Below are 27,925 nucleotides of genomic sequence, written 5' to 3' on the forward strand. Positions count from 1 at the left end.
AGGTTGGATATTAGGAAACATTTTTTCATGAGGAGGGTGGTGAAGCACTGGCATGGGTAGTGGATTCTCCATCCTGAGAGGTTTTTAAGGCCCAGCTTGACAAAGCCCTGCTGGGATGATTTGGCTGGTGTTGGTCGTGCTTTGAGCAGGGGATTGGACTAGATGACCTCCTGAGGGCTCTTCCATCCCCAATCTTCTATGATTCTATGATTTATATGAATAATGGAAACATTCACAGTTCCATTAGATAGTATTATAAATAAAATAACCCCCCCAAGAATTGGAAGGGATACAATCCCCCACTCTTCAGGGCACAAACCAACTGATGGATGAACTTCTGTTCTGAACATTTTAATTCTGTAATTGTTTACTTAGGCTTTTTTGCACCTTTCCCCCAAAAGATGTGGTAATGGCCATTTTTGGAAACAGGAAACCATTGACCCAATCTGTTTGTAAAAGTCAGACAGTAAAATAATTTCAGCAGATATATTTGTATAGAGATAATATAACACATTACAATTTTTCGGGGAGAATTTATTGCACAGTACAATAGAAAGGTCTTTCATCATAGTTTAAGTGGAACTTTAAGAAAAAAATGTTATTTTTGCAGGGCTTCAGTAAACCAACAGTCCAAAAGCAGTATTTTTCTTATGCCATCTCTCATTACTCTGCATTGCTGTATTTGAAAGGAGAGATTTAGATTCTTCTAAGGAACAAATGTATTACTGTATGTTTAGCAGAACTAAGTAGATACATGTTTACTGATGAGACCTATATTTCAATCAGAGCTGCATGGTCCTGAACAAGAATGTTGCCCCCTGGTATTAACCCTAACATCAGGTCTTACATCCTGTGCATCAATCAGATCATTTTTCTCCTTTCTGTTGAACTACCTTATTCCTGTATGATGATAGTTGTTAATGAATGGATAGTGCTGTTAACTACTCTCTATTGTATCTCTGACTTTTTTAACTTAAAGTTACATTCTCTAGTCATAAGCTCATTTCAGTATAGGAAGTCTCTGATAATTTTAAATGTTACCCAATATGATCCAATTGCAGTTCTCAAGGTAAAATCAGAATGAGGAGTCACTGAATGTATTGTGAAACTGCTAAAACACTTTTGGCTTCAGTTTCTTTTTTAAACAGGAACAAACTTGATGTAGAATTATCCATTTGTTTATTTCACTTTTTAAAGTAGAACCAGTTAAGCAGCTTCTAAACAAGTAACAACAGCCATCAACTTTAACAAATATTAAAACAAAAATTGAAAACACGTCAGACCTGCAAATAAATAAATAAAATTATTTTAAAAGCAAAATTTAAAAAGGCTACAACAAACAAATAAACAAAAAAATCTATGCAAAACATGATGTATCAAGATCTTTTAGTCTAGTAGTTGTTCACTAGTGACTGTAAATTCTGACATTTGTATGAATGTTCCTGATGACTTGAGGATATGCATTTGATTAATATACTTTATAGCATTTAAGTTTGACATAGTAGGAGATAATGATCTTGTTTTATTTCTATCAGTTTGAGGGATTTTAGGGCATATTCTTGTGCTGGCATCTACTATTGCAAACCCTTGCACTCATGCAGAATCCTATTGAGATCGATGGGACTTTGCACGGGAAATGAGGTCCGTCCTATTGGATTCTGACGTAGGATCAGGACCACAGGTTTCTTTATATGATGATTCCGGCATATACATTGTTGATATTGTGTTGATGTGAACAATTCTATAACTGATTTTCATGTCATTTTCCTTCATTAATTCAGAAAATAATCATACAGACATGAGGTAAAATCCTTCAAACACTAGCAGCCACAATAGGAACCCTTATGGTAATAAGCAGTAGAGCCAGACAGCAAGGTTTTACAGGATGGGACCTCAGAGTGCTTTAGATGTTTAAAGTATTGTACAAGCATTAACTAATTACTCCTGACAACATTCCTGAGAGGTAGGTATCATGTCCCCATTTTACAGATGAAAGAACTGAGGCAAAGAGGTGAAGTGAGTTGCTGACGGTTGTAAAGCAAATAAACTGCAGAGCGAGGATTAGAATTGAGAAGTTCCAAACTCCTAACCTTTTGCTCATTCCTCTGGACCATGTTAAAGTGACTAGTACTTAAATACTTTTTTCAATATCTATTTTATTTTTCATACTCTTATAGGCTTGTAAATTTTATTTCTCTTCCTACCTGTTATGCCCACCATCAATATATCCTCCCCCACCCCCAAGCTGGCAAAATTGAAATTTTTTTCCTGGTAAAGCGGAAGCCAGTGTGTGTGTGTGTGTGTGTGTGTGTTTGTTTATCACAGTTTTCTTCTATGTTATACTTTTATGTTATATTACGTATCACCAATGAAATCCAGTGGTTCCAGGAGTGTTTCCAGACTGTGGTTTCTCAGTTAATTTGTGCTTCTAGCCGAAAAAGAAAAAGAAAGCTATCAATAGCTGCTTTTTCATTTTTGGATTTTTCAATTTCTCACTGATATGAAAGCGAACAGAGAAAGACACTGTAATCTTATTTACAATGTTTAAACCAGTATAATTCCATTGACTTGATCGGAGTTACTCCTGATTTACAACAGTGTGAGATCAGAATCAGGCCCTTTAGAATTGAACAGACAGATTATATCAATCTTAAAATTATAATTTTTGGGATCTAACTACTTGACAGTGTTCCTTTAAGCATGTACTTATTCCCTTAACCATGGAGTCTAGAATCAGAACTTCTCTTTTCTTTAGTTTTTTTTCAATTGTATATTGACAGATTTTGAAATTGTTTAGTCATTAATATTTATTTCACCATACATGATGAGATGTTTTCACAACAAATACTGTACATTCAATCATAATTATTAATGGTGTTTTATATATAAAACAAATACACATATACATATTATATATATATATCTATATATAAAACCCTTTCTCTTTCTTGAATCAATGTAAACAGAGCCCAGATGGCCGTATAGAAGTCAAAGGGCGGCATGGAACATCGTCACTGCATATTAAAGATGTGAAGTTGTCAGATTCAGGGAGATATGACTGTGAAGCTGCAAGTAGAATTGGTGGGCATCAAAAGAGCATGTACCTTGATATTGAATGTAAGTTCTAACATTTTGTTTTCTCTTTAAATTTGTTTTAAAAGAAAAAAAATAGATTCTTAATGGAAGATCAGGTTTTACTGGTAATTCATGCTTAAACTTGAATAATTAAAAAAAAAGAGTGTCCTTCCAAAGTTAGCAATTCTGAACACACAGGATGAAATCCTGGCCCCAGTTAAGTCAATGAGATTTTTACCAATAACTTCATGAGGGTCAGAGTTTCACCCATAATGATATATTGGTGGCTTCCCTCACTGCCACACCTTATGGCTGAACTTGGTAACTTTTTCAAGACTTTCAGACTGTTGGAGACTAGCTGTGGGTGCAAATGTTTTAGGGAATAAAGTAATAACTCATCTGAGCTGCATCTGAGTCCTGAATTGAAGTTTCTAAAGCTAAAAATGTCTGGAATATTCTCTCCCTCTCTTTCTATTATTTCCTCCTCCCCCACCCCCGAACTATTCTGCTTTTGTTATAACCATTCTTGGAGTTCAAATATGTGACAAATCCCCCTGCCCTCGCTGATCCTGCCACTTCCAATCAAAATTTTGTTTGGTGGAAACTTCACAAGCAACAGTAGTGATATTTGTTCATCAGTATCTGAGACTGATTAGTGTATTGGGCCTCATCCGAAATCCACTGAACTTGATAGGAATCTTTCCATTGAGTTTGGTAGCAATTGGATTGGGCCTATAGTGGGGAGGAAGGGAAGACGAGTAATGATTGTTTTGCTTTTGCTGAATCCCAGTTGGGTGACTCCTAAAGTAGCATTGACTGAGATCTCACAGAAGGCTGCATGTGCCACCTTTTTGATAGGAAGTGAGTCTAAAAAGACAAATGAAAAATATTCAGACTGAAGAATTGGAGCAAGTAATTTATGCTGGATGAAGGAGATGGACAGATTTTCCAACACAAATAGAACTAAACAAATAGTGTGTAAGCTTTTAAATTGAATTATGAAAAATAGCTTTAAAGCAGTTGTTCATGAACAATATTCATTTGGAGACTTCTGAGGTTTGTGAAATAGTCTTATGTTTTTGAGTGTACTCTCTTAAAAGATGCATTCCTTGAACATCTCAGTGTTACCCCTCAGTGCACAGAAAATATATTCCTCTGTGTACATTTTAATTTAAAATGCTTTTGCTGTGTCGCTGGTGTAAGAAACAAAAAATGAATACTCTGTGTTCCTTTAAAATCCTGTAGTTAAGGTCTGTTTTCCTGTAATACAGATCTACAGTGAGATGAAATATGTTGTTCAATTGAGATTTTAAAGTGGCTACTCTTTTTAAAAAAATCAACTTTACTTCTTTTTTTATATTCTGTGTCCAGTATAGGATTATCCAGTTATAGAAGTGGTTCATGGGCTGCATTATGTGAAGCATATGAGCTACAGAAACTTAAGAGCACATTAGAAGCACAAAATTAGTACTGAAAGGCACAATAACATAATTTCTAGATGAATACAATGGAATAATGTAGTCAAAGGTTTCTGTCAACCGTCTTCCTTCTCAATGCGAGGCAGTTGTATGGTAGATTTACTTTTAACACTTAAATAGAACTAATCGGACGGTATTAAAATAAAAAATCTATTGACATTTACTGTTAAATCTGGATGTGGTTAACTGCTCAAACTAATTTGAAATGCCAGAAAACTTTCTACTGTTCAAACTGAAAAATCTTTGAACCCATCAGCAGGTAGTTGGTGGGTTGGTTTGTTTGTTTGCTGGGAGCGGGGACTGGACACTTCATATATTAGCACCATTTAAGATGCCAACATGTCAAATGTATAATGCATGACTTGTTGTTTTGACCTCACATAGCATTATATGATTAGACTCGATGAAAATGCTATCACGTTGATTGTTTTATTGATTCTTTACACTTTTTATATTACTTTTTGAATCTTTGTAAGGGACTCTAATACTTAAGAATGGTTCTGTGAGACTGATAACTGAAGTACAATATTTATTTCCAAAGCAAGTGCTCTCTCCTAGCAGGAGTGCAAGTTTCTCCACATTGCCTAAACAGTAAAACTTATTCATGACATGACAAGAATACCTCTAGTGATGAGAGAATAGTTCTGTCTTCATGCCCATTCTGATTAGACTGCCATTTGTAGTGAAGATTTGTATCATGGGAACACTTGTCCACGAGCAAATGGACTGAGACCACAACTTAATTTGCCCAAACCACAGAGATCTTGTCAAATGATGATGACTTCTACTGACCTTACCCATATTTAAATTAGTGTCCTAAGGATGAAAGCTTCTTTATAGCAATAATATCAATCTCCCAAGACATTCAGTTCCCATAATAAAACTTTTTTTAACAAAATGATCTCTTCACAGGACACTCTTGCTATTTTTTACATACAACAATCTTGTCAAAATCATCAGGAACAAAATGTAGTTCTCTCATCCACAAATAAATTCCTTCTCTGCAGCTGCTGTAACATATCCAGTAGCTGCCTCTTGTTTCCAGTCACTTTCTTGATGATATTTGGGCTGGAGATCTCCTCTAACAACCCTACTATTCCACCAGTAAATTATGCTGTACTCCTACGGCAAAATGGTGAAAAGGAGTGATTCTTTATGAGATTCTGTGAAGTCTGTATAGAACCGATTCTTTGTAGAATCTTTGTGATTTTCCAGATTACTTAAATTGATTGCCTTTTTCGGCAGTTCAGTAGTAATAACAACAATGTCCTTTACATCTTCTAAGTATTTTTAAAAACAAATTCACTAATCCCCATGCAATTCTTGGAAATAGGTACTATAGTTATTGTATTGCACACTTTACTGAAAACATAGTATTCCCCGTTTTACATATGAATAATGTCAGATGCAGAGAAGTTAAGTGACTTGCTGAAGGCTACAGAGAGATTCTCAGGAATCCCCAAGTCAATGTACTAATCTACCAATGACACACTGGGATTATCCCAGAGTTTTGAATCCCTTGGTTTATATACTAGAATAGCATATACCTTTCAATTTTTTTCATTAAAGCCAGAGAATAAATGTATACTACACTGAAATTCATGATTAATACTAGTATTGTTCCTAATACTAATTCATAACCATGCCTATTGCCATTCCATAAATTAATGTTCTTAATAGTGTTTCCTCATGTTCTTTTTTCATTGATTTGAGTAGTTTGTACAGTCACAAAGAACATGTTCATGTCACATCTTTCCAGGATATTACATTCAGACGTAATGGAAATACATCATTTCATAGTGTCTCTATCTCATCACTTTATTCTCAGTGACCATCATCAGAGACTTAACTATCAGCGTGATTGGTGGGAAATTCTACATTTTATCCATGCTTTCTGTTGGAGTTGCTTTTGATGATAAGAGCAATTGCTCTTGAGGAGCAGAAAAGATGACTAGGTCTAATACGATCCTGTCGTGATTAATCCTGCTCCTGCCATTTATCTGAAGTGCTCACTGTGTAGACAGAAATCATAGTGGAGCCTAGAGCCATTCCAAACCCAGGCTTTCCTGCAAGTGTCACCTTCATAACAGAGCAGCTCAAGGACTTTAGGTTGAGGTAAATTTAGTTAGGTAAAATAAACTGATTATAGAAGAAAAAAATTCAAAAGAAAGATTTATTGACTTCATTGGCTGTAACATTTTATTCTTTGTACAATGTCTAATACTTACTAAGCATCAAGAGAGTCTTCCTTGTGGTTACTAATATGTTTCCAATAAAATAAAATATTCCATGGAAAACTTGACAAAAATATTAAAAGGATAAGAAAGAGATTCCTTTTTCAAAAGAGTAGTAAGGGAGTTAAGCATGCAAATCCCATTGAATTTCCATGGGATTTGGGCATCTAACACCATTAGGCTCATTTTAAAATTCCAAGATTACTGCACAACTAACACTTCAGTGTTTCTAATTAATATTTTTAATCTCTTTATTTAAGAGCTGTTTGTTCTCATGGGTGGTGGGTATCATAGGCCAGGACAGGTTAAGCCTCCCCTGACCAGACTATGGCCCTGCCCATGTTGCATCCTGAGTGCCTGCTCACCCCCCCATCTACCTGAAGCCAGCAGGGACTCAGGTCCAGACAGCAGCCCTGAGCTCTGGCCCACCAGCTACCAGATGTGGCCCAGGGTGGTGCTGGGGCCAGCAGGCAGCTGTTGGTGGAGCCAGCGGCTTGTGCTGGCACTCGGGGGGGCTGGGGCTCCTCCAGCGGGAGGGGAGGCACTCAGGGCACGGCCTCAGGCAGAAGAGGCAAGGGGCAGGCTAGCCTGTCCAATGGTGGGTGTTCACCTGCCACCCATGTTTGGAAACACAAAGAAACCCTAAAAATATAACAGAATCCTGACCAAAAGATGGAAATCTTCCCCACTCTAGTAATGGCACACACTGATTTCTTGAAATGATTGTCACGAACTGTTCAGCAGAATTAGTAACATTTTTTGTCCTGGGTTTTCGTCAGTGGGGTGGTTTTGGAAAGCAATGAAGCAAGCCAACACAGAATGTGGTCAACCCCAGTTGACCCTTTTAGTAGTCTATTCATGCTTCTGAGGCTTCCGCTGTCCTCATTGTAGTCAAAATGATGCACTGATAACATAAATAAGGGAGATTACAGATGTATGATGTGCTGGCATCTCCAAACAACCAGGACTCTCTGTGCACCACTGAGGTTTTTGTTTTTTTGTTTTGGTTTGTTTTACCTAGCACCATAAACTTTAATACCAAGGTGCTGAATACAGTGTGGTATATTTTTCATGCAGTAATGAGATCTGAACAAGTGATTTCCAGACATATGTGCTTTCATAGCAAAATATTGCTTTGTGGAGAGAAAAAAAGAAATCATCATTAAAGCATTATGCTACTTTGCAACAAAGAGAACCTTCTTCATTATGCACTGCTGCTTTTCTTCCAAATTACATTAAACATCATCATTGCATAATTTGTCTCTCATCTTGCTGACGTGTTCAGTGCTATAGAATAAACAAAGAAATGGTATTACAACATACTGCAAAATTTATCTGTAAAGAATCCTATACAGTGCCTATGATGATTTTGTCATTAACACATTCTTTATTACTTATTGGCAACAGAATCATTGTTTTTGTTTGCAAGCTGAAGTCAACTTCATGAATGTAAGAGCACTGAATTTAAGATGCTGAGCAGATTATCCTCTTGGACCTTTTCACTTTCTTTTATGTTAGTGAACTGTATTTTGTTGCAGTTTATGCAAATTCATTGGCTCAATGCCATTTCACTTTAAAGCTTTTCAAAGGCATTGCATTACTTAAAGGCAAGTTGAACTACAAATGAGGTCCAGCCTAGAGAACTGATTAAAAAGCAGTGCAGATAAACTGAGACATTCAGGGTTTAATGTAATAAGAACAAATGACCTACCATGTTTGATTCCAATTGATATTCCATTTAAGTTATGTTTGTACTGTTATATATTACTAAGGAAAGTAGAAATGTATTGTTCAAATTCACCTTCTTTTCATAGAAACTGACATAAGAATTTCTTTTTAGTAATTAGTCTCCAAGTCAAAGTTACAGTAAGCTGGCTCTATCGCCTTATATGTTAATAATGGTTATGCATCACATCAATCATATACCAGCTTCCTCACAAACTTCTATATATTGACATACTATTACCTTGAATTATAGGATTTACTATGTTCTAGGCTCACTTGTGTTCCTCTTTTTTTTCAATCATGAATAATTCTAATCTTGTACATCACATGATAATCTTGCAAAGTCTTAATACAACTGGATCACTTCACTGACATGGCAATGAAGATTGTTAATAACCTGAATGAAGACAAAATAGCCAACATGCTCATTCTGACAAGGCATAACATTTTTAAAAGAACCTAAGTGACGGAGGAGTCTCAGTTCATTTTCAAAAGTGTCTTAGGAACTTTCACTAACTTCCAGTGAAAAAAGCCTATTGGGATAGAACTTAAAAGATATTCATGCATTGAATTGAAATGTGATTGAAATATGCAGATAGGAGTCTAATGGGATTGAAATTAAGGAAAAAATAAACACCTAAGCAGTTTTTAAAATCCTATGTGGCTCCTATCTGTATCTTTAGGCATCTAAATGCCTTTACAAATTTCTCCTTATGAGCCTAAGCCACTTGTGAACAAGGGATTTAAGATGCCTTGGATGAGCTGGGGAGGAGGAGGAGGAGTACATAAGTATCCTATGATTAGAGATTACATTGATTAGGTTAGGAGTTAGGGCGAGGTTGATAAAATAAACTACTTAATTAAAAAGAAAGAAGAAGGTCAGGATTAATCACAGTTTAGTCTTAATAGTGTAAACCATGCAGGACTAGAGAACAGGATGTTAAACCCAGAGATATGGCTTAGGAGACATTTAAATGATATCAGCTGCACCCAAGAGGACACAAGTATCAAAACATTTTAAAATATTTTCAAAGCATCCTATCAAACCAGGTACAGTAATGCCTCGCTTAACATTGTAATATTCCTGAAAAATGTGACTTTAAGCAAAACAATGTTAAGGTAATCCAATTTCCCCATAAGAATTGATGTAAATGGGGAGGTTAGGTTCCAGGGAAATTTTTTTTCACCATACACAGCAATGACGATTGTGAAGCTTGGTTAAGATGGTTAAGTCAGAGATTAGAAGAGGGTGGGATATTTCCCAGGGAATGCTGTACTGCTAAATGATGAACAAGCACTTGACTGTGCCCAAAGGGTTAACATGTTGTTAATGTACATTACAAGGCAGCACAAATGGAGGGAGGGGAGACAGCACGGCAGACAGAGACAGACATACACACCCTGTGTATCAGAGAGAGATGTGCATTTCTCCTGTAAGTACACTGACGGCACTCTAAGTACCTTGCCTTTTTAAGTAGATCAGCAAGTTGAGGCAGCAGCTGCTGCTAGCAAGCTTCCTGCTTCCTGAGTCCTGTCGTGCCCCACCATGCTCTGTGGAGATGAGATAAGTGTGGGGCAGGAGCAGGGAGGACGGGGACGCCCTGAGATTAGTCTTCCCCTTCCCACCCCGCACACCAAGGAGACGGCTCCCAGGAGCAGCTCCAAGGCAGAGGCCAGGAGCAGCACATGGCAGTGGGGAGAGGAACAACTGAACTGCCTGGCAATTAATAGCCCGCTGGGCTGCTGCTGCAAGGGAACTTAGGGGAGCTGATAAGGGGCTGCCAGCCCACCCTGGTTTCAAGCCCCCACCAGCTAGCTCCAATGGGCTTCTCTTCCTGCGAGCAGTGAACAAAGCAGGCAACTGCCAAACAACAGGAGCATTACGCAACTGATCAGCAACGTAACAACAAAACAACGTTAACTGTGACGACTTTAAGTGAGGAGTTACTGTACTGTTGAAATAAAATCAACTTTGGTTATACAGATCCTTATCAAATTATGTTCATAATTGTTTAATGTGTAATATTTTCAACTTTTACATTAAAGAAATGTTGAGGTTTTAGCATGACAACAAAACCCAGGAAATTGATTAAGACTTGCAACTTTTATTTTAACCTTGACCATTATGCACAGGTATCGGAGCAAAAGAGACCTAAAGAGAATTAAAAAGTTTTAGGTGTATGAGGAGAGGATCAGGCACATTACATAGAATCTATAAAAACACTACTCCAAGATTCCTTTAGTACCTAAGCAGAGAGGAAGGATGGTCTTGTGGTTAAGGCATGGGTCTGAGTGTCAAGAGATGTGTTCTTGATTCTGCCACCGACTCCTTGTGTTATCTTGGGGAAGTAAGTGGCTCAACCTTTCCATTCTTCTATTTCCCCATCTGTAAAATGGGGCAGTCTCTTCCCTCGCTCAGGGGTTCCCAACTTTCCCTGAGGCCCAGCTGTTTAGCTTCATCAGGCAATGTGGCACACTATTAACACTAGTTTTAATTTTTACATACAAATAAACTGCATATAAAGTGTAAATGAACAATATATGTGTTTCATTGTAATGTGAACAATTCTAATGTCAGAAATACATAGCAATATGCACTCAAAGAAATGCCTCAAGATCTTTGACACCGAACAGTTTTAGAAAAACTACACTTTGAGCAAAATGTGGCGTTCAAACACAGACAACACAATTTTGTATAAAACTGAACAAGATTACATGAGTCACATGGAGTTAAAGATGTACTAAGAACTTGACTGAAGAATACAGTTGCGCCAGCAGATCACCTGGGACTGAGTCGTGGTCCACTGGCCACAGCCCATAGTTTGGTAACCACTATCCTAGCTCATGTGGGTGTTCTAAGACAATCCTTTAAATATAAGGTTAAAATGTGAACTTTAGTTATGGATTTTGATGGCTTTCTCTCGCAAGTATAATGTAATTTTCAAAGTGTAGTTTTAATAACATGGTGACTTTTTTCTTTTTACAAGAAAAATGTAGTTTTGCAGGATTAAAAAAAAACAAAACAAAAAAAATGCATTAATTGTAGCTAAGCTTGTTTAAGTTGATATTCTGTTTCGCTCCAGATGAAATTTACCTGTTTGTGTGTTTGCCTCCACAATGCTGCGTGGTAGTAGGCTAGTTTTAAATTCAGTATTCTCTAAGCAAAAAAACCTGTTTCCTTACAGTAGTTTGCAAGTTGTTCTATTCTGTGGATTCATGTTACATCTAATGGGCTAAAACCAATTCCTGTGGTCTTTAAATAGCAAAATTTAAATTTGAAGTGCAAAGGTATCATTATAATCTAATACTTTTTTTTTCAAAAATGTACTAATATTGCAGGTCATTTCCTTTGTCACTGTAACTGTGTGTGTTGTGCTTACATTTCATGATATTAAAATTCATGCAGCTGACCTGAGTGATACTTTAAAATATTACAAATGCAATCTTTTTCATAAGAGTCAGAAATTAATACATGTGACTGAGTTGTCTTTGAATTTATGAAGAATAAATCTTAGATCAACTCATTTGGATTTATATTCTGCTAAATAGCTGGAGTTTTGTATTCTAGAAGGCTTTTAGATACCATTCAGATTTTAAAATGTTCCAGAATAAACATTGAGCGGTTTGAAAGTATGTCCTATTAAATTATACTTATTACCCAAAGTCAATATCAAATTAACGTACTCACTAAAAGTCATTATAAGTATTAACCAAAATATCTTGTATAATGAATAGATGTTTGTGGATTTCAGGATTAAATGGAACTGCACACACATATAATATTACTAGCTAGTTTAAATTTAAGATTGACATTTTCAGAAATGAGTCGGCATTTTGGAGATACTCAAAAGTGTCAGGTTTAAGTTTAAGGCTTAAGTTTAGGTTTACGTTTAAGCTTAAACTAGCTAGAAATCCAAAACTAAAACATTAGATATATCCTCAATATCAGAAAATAAATTGCATTTAATTCAGATAGGTTTCCCCTCACAGCCCCAAATATGCTCACTATAACAAACTAATGCTAAATAATATTGAAGCAAATTCTGTTTTCTATTGTATATGTGCAAACTCAATTACTTTATTGAGCTTGCATTGGTATAACTAAAGGTAGAATTTAACCTACTTTAAAGTATAATCTTCTAGGAAATATTAAATTTTCTGCAGTAAAAGAGCAGCTAATAAAGTTATAAAAATATCCAGTAAAACAATCTTTGAAAAAAGGAAAAGCTGTTTTCCATCACATATGTCCTCCTCTGCATTTCAGAAAATAACGGGGTTACAAATACCAATTTAAAATACTTTATTCTGTTCTTTTCAAATTTTAAGAGCACACTTTTCACCATGGTATCTGACTCTTTTATGCGTAATTCTTAGATTTTTTTCTAAGATGATATTATGGGTTGCTGGAACATGGTACTTAGCTACCGCATGTGGTGGTAGCTATTTCACATCATATAGAGAAATCTACTCCTACCTTGAAGTTTATAATTTCACAGTTTTACACATTTCAATTTTTTTCACAAAAATACCAGGACAGCTATCTTGGGCATTTTGATTCATGGAGAGAAGACAAATAAGAAAACAAAAAATAAACCGGAGACACACATTAATGAATAGTGTTATATACACAATATACATGGCAAAAGAAGCTTGCGACATATTGCTTTCTGATTTTACTACCACAGGCAGTACAAGTATCAGCATCAGATCTTCTTTGTCAGATTCCCTACCTCATGGTCTGATCAAGACAGATCACCAGGAGCACTGACTCAACTGCAAGAGAGAATTAAAGGGCATGTCTACACTTACCTCTGGAGCGATCAATCCAGTGGGGGTTGATTTATCGTGTCTAGTGAAGACACGATAAATCGACCAGCGAGTGCTCTCCTACCAACTCCAGTACTCCACCGGAGTCAGAAGCATAGGCAGAGTCAATGGGGGTGTGGCAGCAGTTGACTTACCGCAGTTAAGACACCACGGTAAGTAGCTCTAAGTATGTCGACTTCAGCTATGCCATTTTCATAGCTGAAGTTGCTTAACTTAGACCGACTTAGCTCACCCCCTCTCCGCCCCCCCATAGACCAGGCCTTAGTTACTATCAGGTCATTCCACTGAACGGGAGCACATGGTGGTCTAAATAAGAGATGTCTTCTGTTGCTGTGAGACTGCTCTCACTCAGTATGGCCATGCTCTGCTGGAGAACCATGAGAAAGCCCTGGATTACTAGGAGTGAGACTCCTTGTAAATGAGGGCAAAATTGTGATATTTGACACTAGTGCCTCTCACTGGTTCCTCTCACATGCCTCTAAACATGTAAAGAGAGAAATCATTCATCTTCATTCAGTTCTGTCTGACTCCTCCCTGTACTCTTTAAAGGCTTCCTCAACCATCCTAAAACATATAAACTAAAAGAGTCTTAGTTTAGTGCTTCACCAATGCTTTTCTGAGTCTTCAGCTCCAGATGCTTCATCACCTGTCTGAGGCACCGCGCCAAAGAGGGCTGGAGGATGTGCCATTTCTCAATGATAGCTACATTCTCTGCATACTATATTTATGCCCAGCAAAACAACTGAATTGTGATTTATATATTGTGGTCATCCAAAGAATTTATCTCTGACACATGGCCCACTGATTGGGACATAGCTCCCCATTATTGGAAATAAAACAAAGAAAAAAAATTACAGAATTATATGCAGAAAAAAGTAGAACTTTCTGTACCTTAATACTTTAGGCAGGCTTGAAAATCCAGTAGGGTTCCATAGTATGTATGAAATCACCATCAGGATTCTAGCTGTGGCATCCCACCGGTTGATGGCTTGTGAGGACTTCGTGACCTAGAGAATGAACTAATGAGCAATAGCAGTATATAGTTTGTTTAAGTGGAACATTCATCACATAACCTTCAGAGTCTTAACTTTTGAATATGCTTGAGTTCTTTGTCATTTCTTTCTCCTCTCCAGCCCCTCTTTCATTTTTCAAAAGACCCACCTTGGAATGAGTGGACACATACATTATAATATGATCTGAAAGAAAAAAACAGACTAAATTATTTACAATGTACAGTTGCAAGCCAAATTAGTTTTTGTTTTGTTCTCTTTTATATTTATTTCCAGGTTTATTTCACGTTGATTCCTGGTGCTGGAGCTTTCAGGAAAAAACAAAACCCAAACCACACCAATATCACTAGACTGGAGATAAAATACACAAGAGTTGACAACACTGCTTCCGTGTGAGGGCTCTGGTTGCATTAAAGGACTGTTTCAGACTACATGGTATTACCTCTGTCATCCAGATATCTCTGATGCTATTTCATGATGAAGGGAAAATGGTGGTTGTAGGGTCAGTTTGTCAACCAGTGCCTTTTCCACTTAAATTTATAGAAAAAGTAGTTGATCCCAAAATATTGCTTCTTACAAAATAGGTATGAAGGGGAACAAAGAAGAGAAGATAGAAGCTGTTATTTCAGGTGGTATGTAGCCTTCCTCTACTATACAGTTCTCATTTTTCAGGAAAGGACAGAGGAGTTGTTATAGGAGGTAGCTGTTTAGAAGTACTGCAGGGTAGGTGCCTTCCCTGGCTGCAGACCTCTTAAAAGGTCTGTAGGAAAAAGTATGTGAACTCCCCCAACTCCTCCGAGTTCTAGTGATCCCCAGTGCAACACATCCTAGTCTTCTCTGGTAACTATGGAGGACCAGGAGCTCTATAACCATACAAGCAGCCTTACTGGGTCAGACCAATGGTCCTTCTAGCCCACTATCCTGTCTTCCGACAGTGGCCAATGCCAGGTTCTTCAAAGGAAATGAACAGAACAGGGCAATTATTGAGTGAAACATCCCGTGTTGTTCACTTCCAGCTTCTAATAGTCAGAGACTACGGACACCCAGAGAATGGGGTCACATCCCTAGCCATCTTGATTAATAGCCATTGATGGACCTGTCCTCCATTAAGTTATGTAATTCTTTTTTAAATCCATTTATACTTTTGGCCTTCACAACATCCCCTGGCAATGACTTCCACAGGTTGACTGTGTGTTGTGTGAAGAAATACTTGCTTTTGTTTGTTTTAAACCTGCATCAATTTCATTGCGTGACCCCTAATTCTTGTGTTATGTGGAGTAAATAAGACTTCCTTATTCACTTTCTCCACACCATTCATGATTTTATAGACCTCTATGATATCCCCATTTAGTTGTCTCTTTTCTGTGCTGAACAGGCCCACTCTTTTTAATCTTTCCACATGTGAAAGGCATTCCATAGACTTAATCAGTTTTGGTGCTCTTCTCTATGTCTTTTCCAAATCTAATATACACTTTTTATATGGGTCAACCAGAACTGCATGCAGTATTAGAGATGTGGGTGTAACAATGGATTTATACAGTGGCATTCTGATATGTATTATCTTATTATCTATCCCTTTCCTAATGATTCCTAACATTCTGTTAGGTTTTTTTGACTGCAGCTGCACATTGAGCAGGTGTTTTCAGAGAACTATCCACAATGACTCCAAGATCTCTTTCTTTAATGTAACAGCTAATTTGGGTGCCAACACATGGGATGTATGGTTGGGATTATATTTTGCAATATGCATTACATTGCATTTATCAACATTGAATTTCATCTGCCATTTTGTTGCCCAGTTATCCAGTTTTGTTTGATCCCTTTGTAGCTCTTTGCAGTCTGCTGTGGACTTAACTTTCTTGAGTAATTTTGTATCATCTGCAAATTTTGCCTCCTCGCTGTTTACTCCTTTTTCCACATCACTTTTGAATATGTTGAACAGTGCTGATCACACTAGAGATTCCTGGGAGACACCGCTATTTACCTCTTTTCATTCTGAGAACTGATCATTTATTTTTATCCTTGTTTCTTGTCTTATAACCAGTTACTGATCCATGAGGGAATCTTTTCTCTTATCCCATGACTGCTTTCTTTGCTTAAGCGCCTTTGCTGAGGGACCATGTTAAAGGTTTTCTTAAAGTCCAGGTACACTATATCCACCCTTCTCCACACACTTCTTGACCCCTCAGAGAATTCTGATAGATTGGTGAGGCATGATTTGCCTTTACAGAAACCACATTGACTCTTCCCCAACAAACCATGTTCATCTATGTGTCTGATAGTTCTGTTCTTTACTGTAGTTTCAACCAATTACTTGGTACTGAAGTTAGGCTTACTATACCATAATGGCCAGGATCATTTCTGGAGCCTCTTAAAAATTTGTATCACATTAGCTATCCTCTAGTCATCAAGAGGATAGCTAGTGCAATCCAATTCTACCACTCCACAGGGTAGCTGCCTGGGCATAAAGCCAGCATCAACTTAGGCTAAATGTGGTCCACTGTATCTATAGTGTCATCCTGCTGTACTGAATATTTTTTCCTCGGGAAAAAAAATAGCCACAAGTTTGAAAACCTCTGGTCTTCTGTTAACAAGCAAAAATGTGATTCAGTGTACCACTTGGCTGTTATAGGTCCCTCGGCACACATGCTGAATCAGGTAATTTGCCATATCCAATTCTGCATATGACTCTGAACATACACTAGGGTTGGATCTATGAAATCATTAATTGAATTACCTTCTGGATGTGACAAGTGATGTATTAGTCTGTGCTCCCCTTGTGATTTCTGAGGCATTAAGCCTAATGGGGATAATCAAATGTATGGAGACAGATTTGAGCCAAGTCTTTCCTGCTCTACATAATTTATGCAGATCAACTTCTAGTTGCAATGCTGACTTAAGACTATTTTTTTCCTATTTGAAAAGAAGAATATGAATTTACTTTTCACTCTCTTCTGAACTCTTCTAAAAATGTCACTCTAAGATTGAAATAGTTATTAAAGGATTCTAGTATAATAGATGACTTTATCTTAATTACATGCCTTTACTATGCTATGCTGTGTAGTGCGTTCTTGTTCTCTGTATGTTGAATTGTCTCCTCATTTTACCATTCAGATTTATAAGCTTTTTTAGTCCATCTGTAGTAACTATCAATAGTAGCTTTTCTACAGCTCTTTAGTCAGTAGAGATCCACAAAGTTGAAAGCTAAGCTGTTTCCAACCTTCCCCAGAGTCCTTGGAGACTGCATCTAGGTTTGGTGGTTCAGTCTGTAATAGTGTTATGGACTAGTCATTAAGCTTGGCCCCTGATTGAGCTTAACCAAAGTTCAGTGTATTCAGATCTGGAATTTAGGTTCTGGATCATCAGTATTTTAAAGTACACTAAGTCCAATTTTTACTTTAATGACAGTGCTTACTTTGCAACCAGCTCACTGTCTATCTAGGGAAGCATATATTGCAGAAAAAGTGTAATATATTTAAGGTCAGCTCATGATCTCTTTTCTGGAAGGCACAGATGAAACGCATGTTGCACATACACTTAATCTCTGGTTTGTAATGCATCCATGCTATACTTGTATAAGAAGTGCATAGCCATAAACTTTATTCCAAAGATTTTAACTTTCTAATATATCTGAACTATTCTTTATGTATGACAAGACAATAGGTATTCTAAATACTAGTGTATTTCAAATCCTTTGTAAATTCTGCATAATAGATTTAGGTAAAATAGTGAGCAAAGAAAATGTAGCAATTAGTTGAGCTTTCCTAATCATCTCTGTGCTTGCTTAAGGAGATATTTACATATGAGAAGGCTTTTCTGTTCGATTCTACTTGGAGATGCTTTATTATTCAATTGATGGGTATTCTCCTTTGCCACCAGAATTTTGGTGCATTTAACTTATTCCTCAGTTTTCCAGAATACTGTAGTTTTTACCAGATTTGATTTTGCAGCAGTTTATATGCTCCAGCCTCAGTAATTTAAAAAAATATGTTTCTATTTTAATGATTTTAATTTTTGTGAGGCAGATGCTAACTACTGAACCTTTATGAGGACATAATACAATAAGCAATACAGGCCAGACAAAAGCACACATACATACACTAGCGCTTTTTCCATTATAATTTGATCCTTAATTTTGTTGTAAAAAAGCAACTTATAGGGGTTATGTTCTCCATGTGACATGTAGTCTCGCTTAGATGAACCTATGCTTGACACGAGTGTCAACATTATTTTGTTGTGAATGTGGATTTTGCCAGTGGTCACTGCCATTGTCACCTTGAGACAGGATTGTTGTAATACCCTCTTCTGCTGTAATGCCCTCTCCTTTAGGATGAGCCTTAAGATCACTGGAAAACTTCAGCTTCTGCAGAATATGGGAGCCCATTTGAGGAACATTTCATGAAGAAAATGCATAGTACATCTTCTGCTCTACGATCTGCACTAGATTTGTATTCGCTTCCTGATGCAATTTGTTGGTTATAGTCTTTTAAGATCCTAAGTGGTTGGGTCCTGCTTATCTAAGAGACCACCACTCTTTTCTCATGATTCCATACCCTAGTCAAATTATACACTCACAGAAGTGTAGGGCTAGAAGCAGGGCCGGCGCTTCCATTTAGGCGGCCTAGGCAATCGCCTAGGGCGCCAGGATTATTGGGGGGTGGCATTTTGCCGGGGGGGAGGCGGCAGGCGGCTCCAGTGGACCTGCTGCAGTCATGCCTGCGGAGCGTCTCCTGGTCCCCCTGGTCTCCGCAGGCCAGCGCGCTGGGCAGCGAAATGGCCGTGTGCCTAGGGCACTAAAAACACTAGCGCCGGTCCTGGCTCGAAGAGACCTTGAGTTATCAAGTTTAATCCCCTGTGCCAAGGCAGGACCTAGTAAACTGAGACCTCCCCTGACGTGTTTGTCTAAGTTATTGTTAAAATTTTTCAATAATGGATTCCACAACTCTCTTCAAAGCCTGTTCCAGAGCTTAACTACCCTTATAGCTAGAAAGTTTCTTATTGTGACGGGTTGGATCACAGAACCCCACTTGGGAGCTGTCCTCTGATGTGCCAAAACTACTTCTGCCCCTGCTTTCCCTGTCAGCTTGGGACCCCAGCACCCTATCTTGCTGAGCCAGAGACACCCATCTGCTCCAACAAAGACCCAGGGTCTGAATTAGGGCCCCAAAGCTGCAGACTTAACTCAAAGCAGCCTACAGAAGTATTCCTGCCTTTAACACTCAGATGCCCAACTCCGAGTGGGGTCGAAACTCAAATACATTTTACTCTGAATAAAGCTTATACAGGGTAAACGCAAATTGTTTGCCCTCTATAACAGTGACAGAGAGATATGCACAGCTGTTTGCTCCCCTCACCCCCAGGTACTCCCCTCCCCCCCAGTAATACATACTCTGGGTTAATTAATAAGTAAAAAGTGATTTTATTAAATAGGGAAAGTAGGATTTAAGTGGTTCCAAATAGTAACAGACAGAACAAAGTGAATTACCTAGCAAAATAAAATAAAACACGCAAATCAAAGCCTAATACAGTAATACAGTTGAGTACAGATAATATCTCACACTGGAAGATGTTTCAATACGTTTCTTTCACAAAATGGATGCCTTCCTAGTCTCGGCACAATCCTTTCCCCAGTACAGCCCTTGTTCCAGCTCTGGTGGTAGCTAGGATTCCTGAGGATGGCTCTCTTTGTTCTGTTCCACCCATTTTTATATCTTTGCATAAGGTGGGAATCTTTCCCTCCCCTCTATGGGTTCCTGCCTCCTCCTTCTCAAAGGAAAGACACCAGGTTAAAGATGGATTCCAGTTCAGGTGATATGATCACATGTCACTGTAAGACTTAATTACCCACTTGCCAGCACACAGGTAGGAAGACGTGCAGGTAAAACAGAGCCATCTGCAGTCAATTGTCCTGGTTAATGGGAGTCCTCAAGAGTGCAAACCACCATTAATGGCCCATACTTTACATAATTACAATAGGCCCTCACAGTTATATTTCATATTTCTAGTTTCAGATACTAGAGTGGTACATTTATACAAATAGGATGATTACACGTAGTAGATTATAAACTTTGTAATGATACCTTACAAGAGACCTTTTGCCTGAAGCATATTCCAGTTACATTGGCATATTTTCATAAAATCATATAGAGTGCAATGTCATACCTAATATCTAACCTAAATCTCCCTAGCTGCAGTTTAAGCCTGTCATAAACAGATAAGAAAAGTTAAAAGCACAGAAGTACTTTTATCTCTTTGACTGTAAAGGGTTATCAAGTTCAATGAGCCTGGCTGTCACCTGACCAGAGGACCAATCAGAAGACAGGATACTTTCAAATCTTGAGGGAGGGAAGTTTTCATGCTGTGCTGTTAGTTTTGGTGGTTGTTCACTCTGGGGGCTCAGAGGGAGCAGCTGTGCAACCAGGTTTCTCTCCAATCCAGGCTCTAATAAGTTCAGACTAGTGAGTACTAGGTAGATAAAATGAGTTAGGCTTATGGTTGTTTTCTTTATTTGAAAATGTGTATTTTGTTGGAAGGAGTTCAAATTGGTATTTTGCTGAAAAGATTTTAATTTGTACTTGTATACTTAGGCTAGGAGAGTATTCCCAGTGTCTATAGCTGAAAGACCCTGTACCTATTCCATTTTAAATTTACAAAGATATTTTTTACTGTTTTTTCTTTCTTTAATTAAAAGCTTTTCTTGTTTAAGAACCTAATTGTTTTTTTTATTCTGGTGAGACCCCAGGGGACTGGGTCTTGATTCACCAGGGAATTGGTGGGGAGAAAGGACGGAAGAGGGAGAGAGAGGCTGATTTCTCTCTGTGCCAGGATTACTTTCTTTCAGGAAGAGTCTGGGAGGGGGAAAGAGAAGGAGGGAGGAAGGTGAATTGTCTTCTCTGTTTTGTGATTCAAGGAGTTTGAATCACACAGTGATCTTCCAGGGTAACCCAGGGAGGGGAAGCCTGGGAGAGGCAACGGTGAGGGAAAGGGTTTACTTTCGTTGTGTTAAGATCCAGAGGGTCTAGGTCTTGGGGGTCCCCGGGCAAGGTTTTGGGGGGACCAGAGTGTGCCAGGCACTGGAATTCCTGGTTGGTGGCAGCGCTACAGGTTCTAAGCTGGTAATTGAGCTTAGAGGAATTCATGCTGGTACCCCATCTTTTGGACGCTAAGGTTCAGAGTGGGGAATTATACCATGACAAAGCCCATTACTTCTTATAAATTCATAGACTCTAGGACTGGAAGGGACCTCGAGAGGTCAATGAGTCCAGTCCTCTGCCCTCATGGCAGGACCAAATACTGTCTAGACCATCCCTGATAGACATTTATATAACCTACTCTTAAATATCTCCAGAGATGGAGATTCCACAACCTCCCTGGGCAATTTATTCCAGTGTTTAACCACCCTGACAGTTAGGAACTTTTCCTAATGTCCAACCTAAACCTCCCTTGCTGCAGTTTAAGCCCGTTGCTTCTTGTTCTATCCTTAGAGGCTAATGTGAACAAGTTTTATCCCTCCCCCTTATGACACCCTTTCAGATACCTGAAAACTGCTATCATGTCCCCTCTCAGTCTTCTCTCTTCCACACTAAACACACCCAATTCTTTCAGTCTTTCTTCATAGGTCATGTTCTCTAGACCTTTAATCATTCTTGTTGCTCCTCTCTGGACCCTCTCCAATTTCTCAGTCTTTCTTGAAATGTGGTGCCCAGAACTGGATGCAATACTCCAGTCGATGCGTAACCAGTGCAGAGTAGAGCGGAAGAATGACTTCTCGTGTCTTGCTCACAACACACCTGCGAATGCATGCCAGATTCATGTTTGCTTTTTTTGCAACAGCATCACACTGTTGACTCATATTTAGCTTGTGGTCCACTATAACCCCTGAATCCCTTTCTGCTGTACTCCTTCCTAGACATCTCTTCCCATTTTGTATATGTGAAACTGAATGTTCCTTCCTAAGTGGAGCACTTTGCATTTGTCTTTATTAAACTTCATCCTGTTTACCTCAGACCATTTCTCCAATTTGTCCAGATCATTTTGACCCTATCCTCCAAAGCAGTTGCAATCTCTCCCAATTTAGTATCATCTGCAAACTTAAAAAGCGTACTTTCTATGACAACATCTAAGTCGTTGATGAAGATATTGAACAGAGCCAGTCCCCAAAACAGACCCCTACAGAACCCTACTTGTTATACCTTTCCAGCAGGATTGGGAACCATTAATAACTACTCTGAGCACAATTATCCAGCCAGTTATGCACCCAGCTTATAGTGGCCTCATCTAAGTTGTATTTGCCTAGTTTATTGATAAGAATATCATGCGAGACCGTATCAAATGCCTTACTAAAGTCTAGGTATACCACATCCACCGCTTCTCCCTTATCCACAAGTCTCCTATCAAAGAAAGATTTGTTTGACATGATTTGTTCTTTACAAATCCATTCTGGCTATTCCCTATCACCTTCCAAGTGTTTGCAGATTTCCTTAATTACTTGCTCCATTATCTTCCCTGGCACAGAAGTTAAACTAATTGGTATGTAGTTTCCTGGGTTGTTTTTTCCATTTCCCTTTTTATAGATGGGCAAGATATTTACCCCTTTTCCAGTCTTCTGGAATCTCTTCCGTCTCCCCTGATTTTCCAAAGATGATAATTAGACGCTCAGATACCTCCTCTGTTAGCTTCTTAAGTATTCTAGGATGCATTTCATCAGGCCCTGGTGACTTGCAGGCATCTAACTTTTCTAAGTGATTTTAAGCTTGTTCTTTTTTTTTTATTTTATCTTCCAAACCTACCCCCTTCCCATTAGCATTCATTATGTTAGGCATTCCTTCAGACTTCTTGGTCAAGACCGAAACAAAGTAGTAATTAAGCATCTCTGCCATTTCCAAGTTTCCTGTTACTGTTTCTCCCTTCTCCCTGAGCAGTGGACCTACCCTGTCCTTGATCTTCCTTGTGCTTCTAATGTATTGATAAAAAAGGTCTCTTCTTTCCCTTTATTCTTGTAGCTTGTTTGAGCTCATTTTGTGCCTTCACCTTTCTAATCTTGCCCTGCATTCCTGTGTTGTTTGCCTATATTCATCCTTTGTAATCTGACCTAGTTTCCATTTTTTTTTAACATGACTCCTTTATTTTTTTAGATCATGCAAGATCTCGTGGTTAAGCTAAGGTGGTCTTTTGCCACAGTTTCTCTCTTTTCTACCCAGCGGAATAGCCTGCTTTTGGGCCCTTAATAGTGTCCCTTTGAAAAACTGCCAACTCTCCTCAGTTGTTTATCCCTTCAGTCTTGATTCCCATGGGACCTTGTCTATCAGCTCTGAGCTTACCAAAATCATCCTCCCTGAAATCCATGGTCTCTATTTTGCTGTACTCCCTTCTACCTTTCCTTAGAATTGTGAATCTATGATTTCATGATCACCTTCACCCAAGCTGCCTTCTACTTTCAAATTCTCAACGAGTTCCTCCCTATTTGTTAAAATCAAGTCTAGAACAGCTTCCCCCCCAGTAGCTTTTTCAACCTTCTGAAATAAAAAGTTGTCTGCAATGCAATCCAAGAACTTATTGGATGGTCTGTGCCCAGCTGTGTTATTTTCCCAACATATATCTGGATAGTTGAAGTCCCCCATCACCACCAAATCTTGAGCATTGGATGATTTTGTTAGCTGTTTAAAAAAAGCCTCATCCACCTGATTAAATGGCCTGTAGTAGACACCTAGCACGATATCACTCTAGTTTTTTACCCCTTCTAGCCTAACCCAGAGACTCTCAACACTTCCGTCTCCTATGTGCATCTCCACCTCAGTCCAAGTGTGTAAATTTAATATATAAGGCAACACCCCCTCCCTTTTCCCCCTGTCTATCCTTCCTGAGCAAGCTGTACCCATCCATACCAACATTCCAATCATGTGTATTATCCCACCAAGTTTTGGTGATGCCAACAATGTCATAGTTGTATTTATTTATTGGCTTTTCCAGTTTGTTCTGCTTATTACCCATACTTCTCGCATTTGTATATAGGCATCTAAGATACGGATTTGATCTTGCCTCCCAGTTTTGGCCTGACCCTCCTTTCTCTCTGCCATTATGGCCCATGCTCCCTCCTATTTCTGACCCATCTCCCAGGTCTCCATGTTCCCCACTTACCTGTCCCCGTCGAACCTAGTTTAAAGCCCACCTCACTAGGTTAGCCAGTCTGTGTCCAAATAGGGTCTTTCCCCTCCTTGAAAAGTGAACGCCATCTCTGCCTAGCAGTCCTTCCTGGAATAGCACCCCGTGGTCGAGGAAGCCGAAGCCCTTCTGGCGACACCATCTTTGCAGCCAGGCATTCACTTCCATGATGCACCTGTCTCTGCCCAGGCCCCTACTTTTGACAGGAAGAATTGAAGAGAATACCACCCGCATTCCAAACTCCTTCACCCGTATCATAAACCTAGTCCCAGATTTGGACCTTAGCGTCCAAAATATGGGGGTTAGCAATGAAAACCTCCAAGCTTAGTTACCAGCTTGTACCTGGTAAAGCTGCCACCACCCAAAAAATTAGAGTGTTTTGGGGCACTCTGGTCCCCCCAAAAACCTTCCCTGGGGACCCCAAGACCCAAATCCCTTGAGTCTCACAACAAAGGGAAATAAACCTTTTCCCTTCCCCCCTCCAGGTGTTCCTGGAGAGAGACACAGAAGCAAGCTCCGTGAATCTAAACAGAGGAACTCCACCCTCCCCGTTCCCAGTCCTGGAAAACAGAATTACTTCCCTCTTCACCCAGAGGGAATGCAAAGTCAGGCTAGTAAATCTAACACACACAGATTTCCCCCTGACTTCTTCCTCCCACCAATTCCCTGGTGAGCTGCAGACTCAATTCCCTGGGGTTCCCCACTAAAGAAAAACTCCAACAGGTCTTAAAAGAAAGCTTTATGTAAAAAGAAAGAAAAAATACATAAAAATGGTCTCTCTGTATTAAGGTGACAAATACAGGGTCAATTGCTTAAAAGAATATTGAATAAACAGCCTTATTTAAAAAGAATACAGTTCAAAGCACTCCAGCAACTATAGACATGTAAATACAAAACAACAAACCATCTTTGTACTCACAACTTGGAAACAGAAGATTAGAAAGCAGGAAATAGAAAAATTCACTCCTCATAGCCGAGAGAGTACAGGCAGAAGACCAAGAACAAAAGACTCACACACAAACTTCCCTCCACTCAGAGTTGAAAAAATCCTGTTTCCTGATTGGTCCTCTGGTCAGGTGCTTCAGATACTTCTTTCCAGGTGAAAGAGACGTTAACCCTTAGCTATCTGTTTATGACATGCCCGTTTAGTTCGTCCTGGGGTGGCTGAGAACAATGGGGCAAAGCTAGTGCACAGCTTCTTGATTTGTTGCCGCTGCAGACGTTTTAGGGTGGTTGAGAGGTTTACCTCTTTCACGCCACCGTTTTTTTTTCTTTGTAGTAGACACGGTTAGGCCACTTAGCATTATTTTCCTGGACTGTAAACTGACAAACCTGTAAGTCTTTGGAATAGAAAGGCTTGAGAGAATTAACATGGTACACTCTGGGCTTTAGTGAGGAATTGGGAAATGCTATGAGGTAGTTTACAGTTTCCAGGTGCTTTTGGACCGTGAATGGCCCTTTCCATGATGCTTCCATCTTATGGGCCTGTTGCGCCTTCAAGACCATAACCTGGTCTTCTACCTTGAAGGAACGTTTTTTGGCATGTTTGTTATACCAGGCCTTTTGCTTTTCCTGAGCATTTTTTAGGTTTCTTTTAGCAAGGGCTAAAGAGTGTCGGAGGGTGCTTTGTAGGTTGCTTACAAAGTTCAGAATGTTAGTTCCTGGAGAAGGCGTAAACCCCTCCCATTGCTGCTTCACCAACTGTAATGGCCCCTTAACCTTGTGGCCATACACAAGCTTAAATGGTGAAAACCCTAAACTGGGATGTGCCACAGCCCTGTAGGCAAACAGCAACTGCTGCAACACTAGGTCCCAATTATTGGAGTATTCGTTGATAAATTTACGTATCATGGCCCCCAAAGTTTCATTAAACCTTTCCACCAGGCCATTGGTTTGATGGTGGTACGGGGTGGCAACCAAGTGGTTCACCCCATGAGTTTCCCACAGTTTTTGCATGGTCCCTGCCAGGAAATTAGATCCTGAACCTGTAAGGATGTCGGAGGGCCAACCTACCCTGGCAAAAATGTCTGTTAGGGCCAGGCACACAGTGTTAGCCTTGGTGTAGCCTAGAGCTACTGCTTCCGGCCATCGGGTAGCAAAGTCCATGAAAGTCAGTACGTACTGCTTTTCTCTGGGTGTCTTTTTTGGGAAAGGACCCAGAATATCCACAGCTACTTGCTGAAATGGGACCTCAGTTATGGGGAGTGGCTGGAGAGGGGCCTTGACCTGGTCTTGAGGCTTTTCCACTCTTTGGCATACCTCACAAGACCAGACATACTTGGCAACGTCCTTGCCCATCCCCTCCCAGTGGAAGGACTTCCCGAACCGGTCCTTGGTTTTGTTTACCCCAGCATGGCCACTGGGATGATCATGGGCTAAGCTTAAGAGCTTCACCTGGTACTTAGTTGGAACCACCAACTGTTTTTGCGGCTGCCATTCTTCCCGGTGTCCACCAGAAAGAATTTCCTTGTATAAAAGTCCTTGGTCTATAACAAACCGATATCGATTAGAAGAGCTGAGAGGCGGTGGGTTGCTCCGTGCCGCCGCCCACGCTTTCTGAAGGCTGTCATCTGCTTCCTGCTCAGTCTGGAACTGTTCCCTGGATGCTGGGGTCACCAGTTCTTCCTCAGACTGTGGACTTGGGCTTGGTCCCTCTGGAAGCGATGTAGGTGATGGGGTTGTTTCCGTTGCTGGTGAACCGCTCTCCGCTGGTGCACCTGAGGGTATTTCAGGCTCTGGCTGAGCCTTTTGGGTATGGCTGTTTGTTGCTTCTGCCAGTTCAGGCTCGCTGGCGCCCTCTGGCGTTGAGTTTGAAGATGTGGTTGCAATTGCTGGTGCTGGTTGCTGTTCCAGTTCCGGGCCTAGGACTGGAAGTGCTGTGGCTGTTTCAGTGGTTGGCATGGAATCCGGGTCCACTACCTCTGTCTGGGTCTCTGGTAACACAGACGGGGCGTCTGTGGACGGCTCAGGAACAGGAGTGGGTCTGGAAGCTTGCCTGGTTTGGCTACGTTTAACCATTCCCACTCTCTTGGCCCGCTTCACCTGGTTGGCCAAGTCTTCCCCCAGTAGCATGGGGATAGGATAATTGTCATAGACTGCAAAAGTCCACATTCCTGACCAGCCTTTGTACTGGACAGGCAGTTCAGCTGTAGGCAAGTCTACAGCTTGTGACATGAAGGGGTAAATTGTCACTTTGGCCTTTGGGTTGATGAATTTGGGGTCTACGAAGGATTGGTGGATAGCTGACACTTGTGCCCCCGTGTCTCTCCACGCAGTAACCTTCTTTCCACCCACTCTCAAATTTTCCCTTCGCTCCAAGGGTATTTGAGAGGCATCTGGGCCTGGGGATCTTTTGTGTGATGGTGGTGATGGTGTGATGTAATGAATTGCACTCGGATGGCGTTCTTTGGACAGT

General features: G+C 39.6%; 1 protein-coding gene across 2 annotated transcripts in view; it reads left to right on the forward strand.

The window, feature by feature from the left end:
• The window catches only part of NCAM2 (neural cell adhesion molecule 2), a 561,732-nt gene that overhangs the window by 380,746 nt on the left and 153,061 nt on the right, over window positions 1–27,925 (forward strand). For both annotated transcript variants that reach the window (XM_050957625.1, XM_050957634.1), the window contains exon 9: window positions 2,967–3,117. In XM_050957625.1, coding sequence (XP_050813582.1) covers window positions 2,967–3,117 — 151 coding nt within the window. The remainder of the gene's footprint in view (window positions 1–2,966; window positions 3,118–27,925) is intronic.

The sequence above is a fragment of the Gopherus flavomarginatus genome, chromosome 1 (genome assembly GCF_025201925.1).
Source record: "Gopherus flavomarginatus isolate rGopFla2 chromosome 1, rGopFla2.mat.asm, whole genome shotgun sequence".
NCBI classification, from domain to species: domain Eukaryota; kingdom Metazoa; phylum Chordata; order Testudines; family Testudinidae; genus Gopherus; species Gopherus flavomarginatus.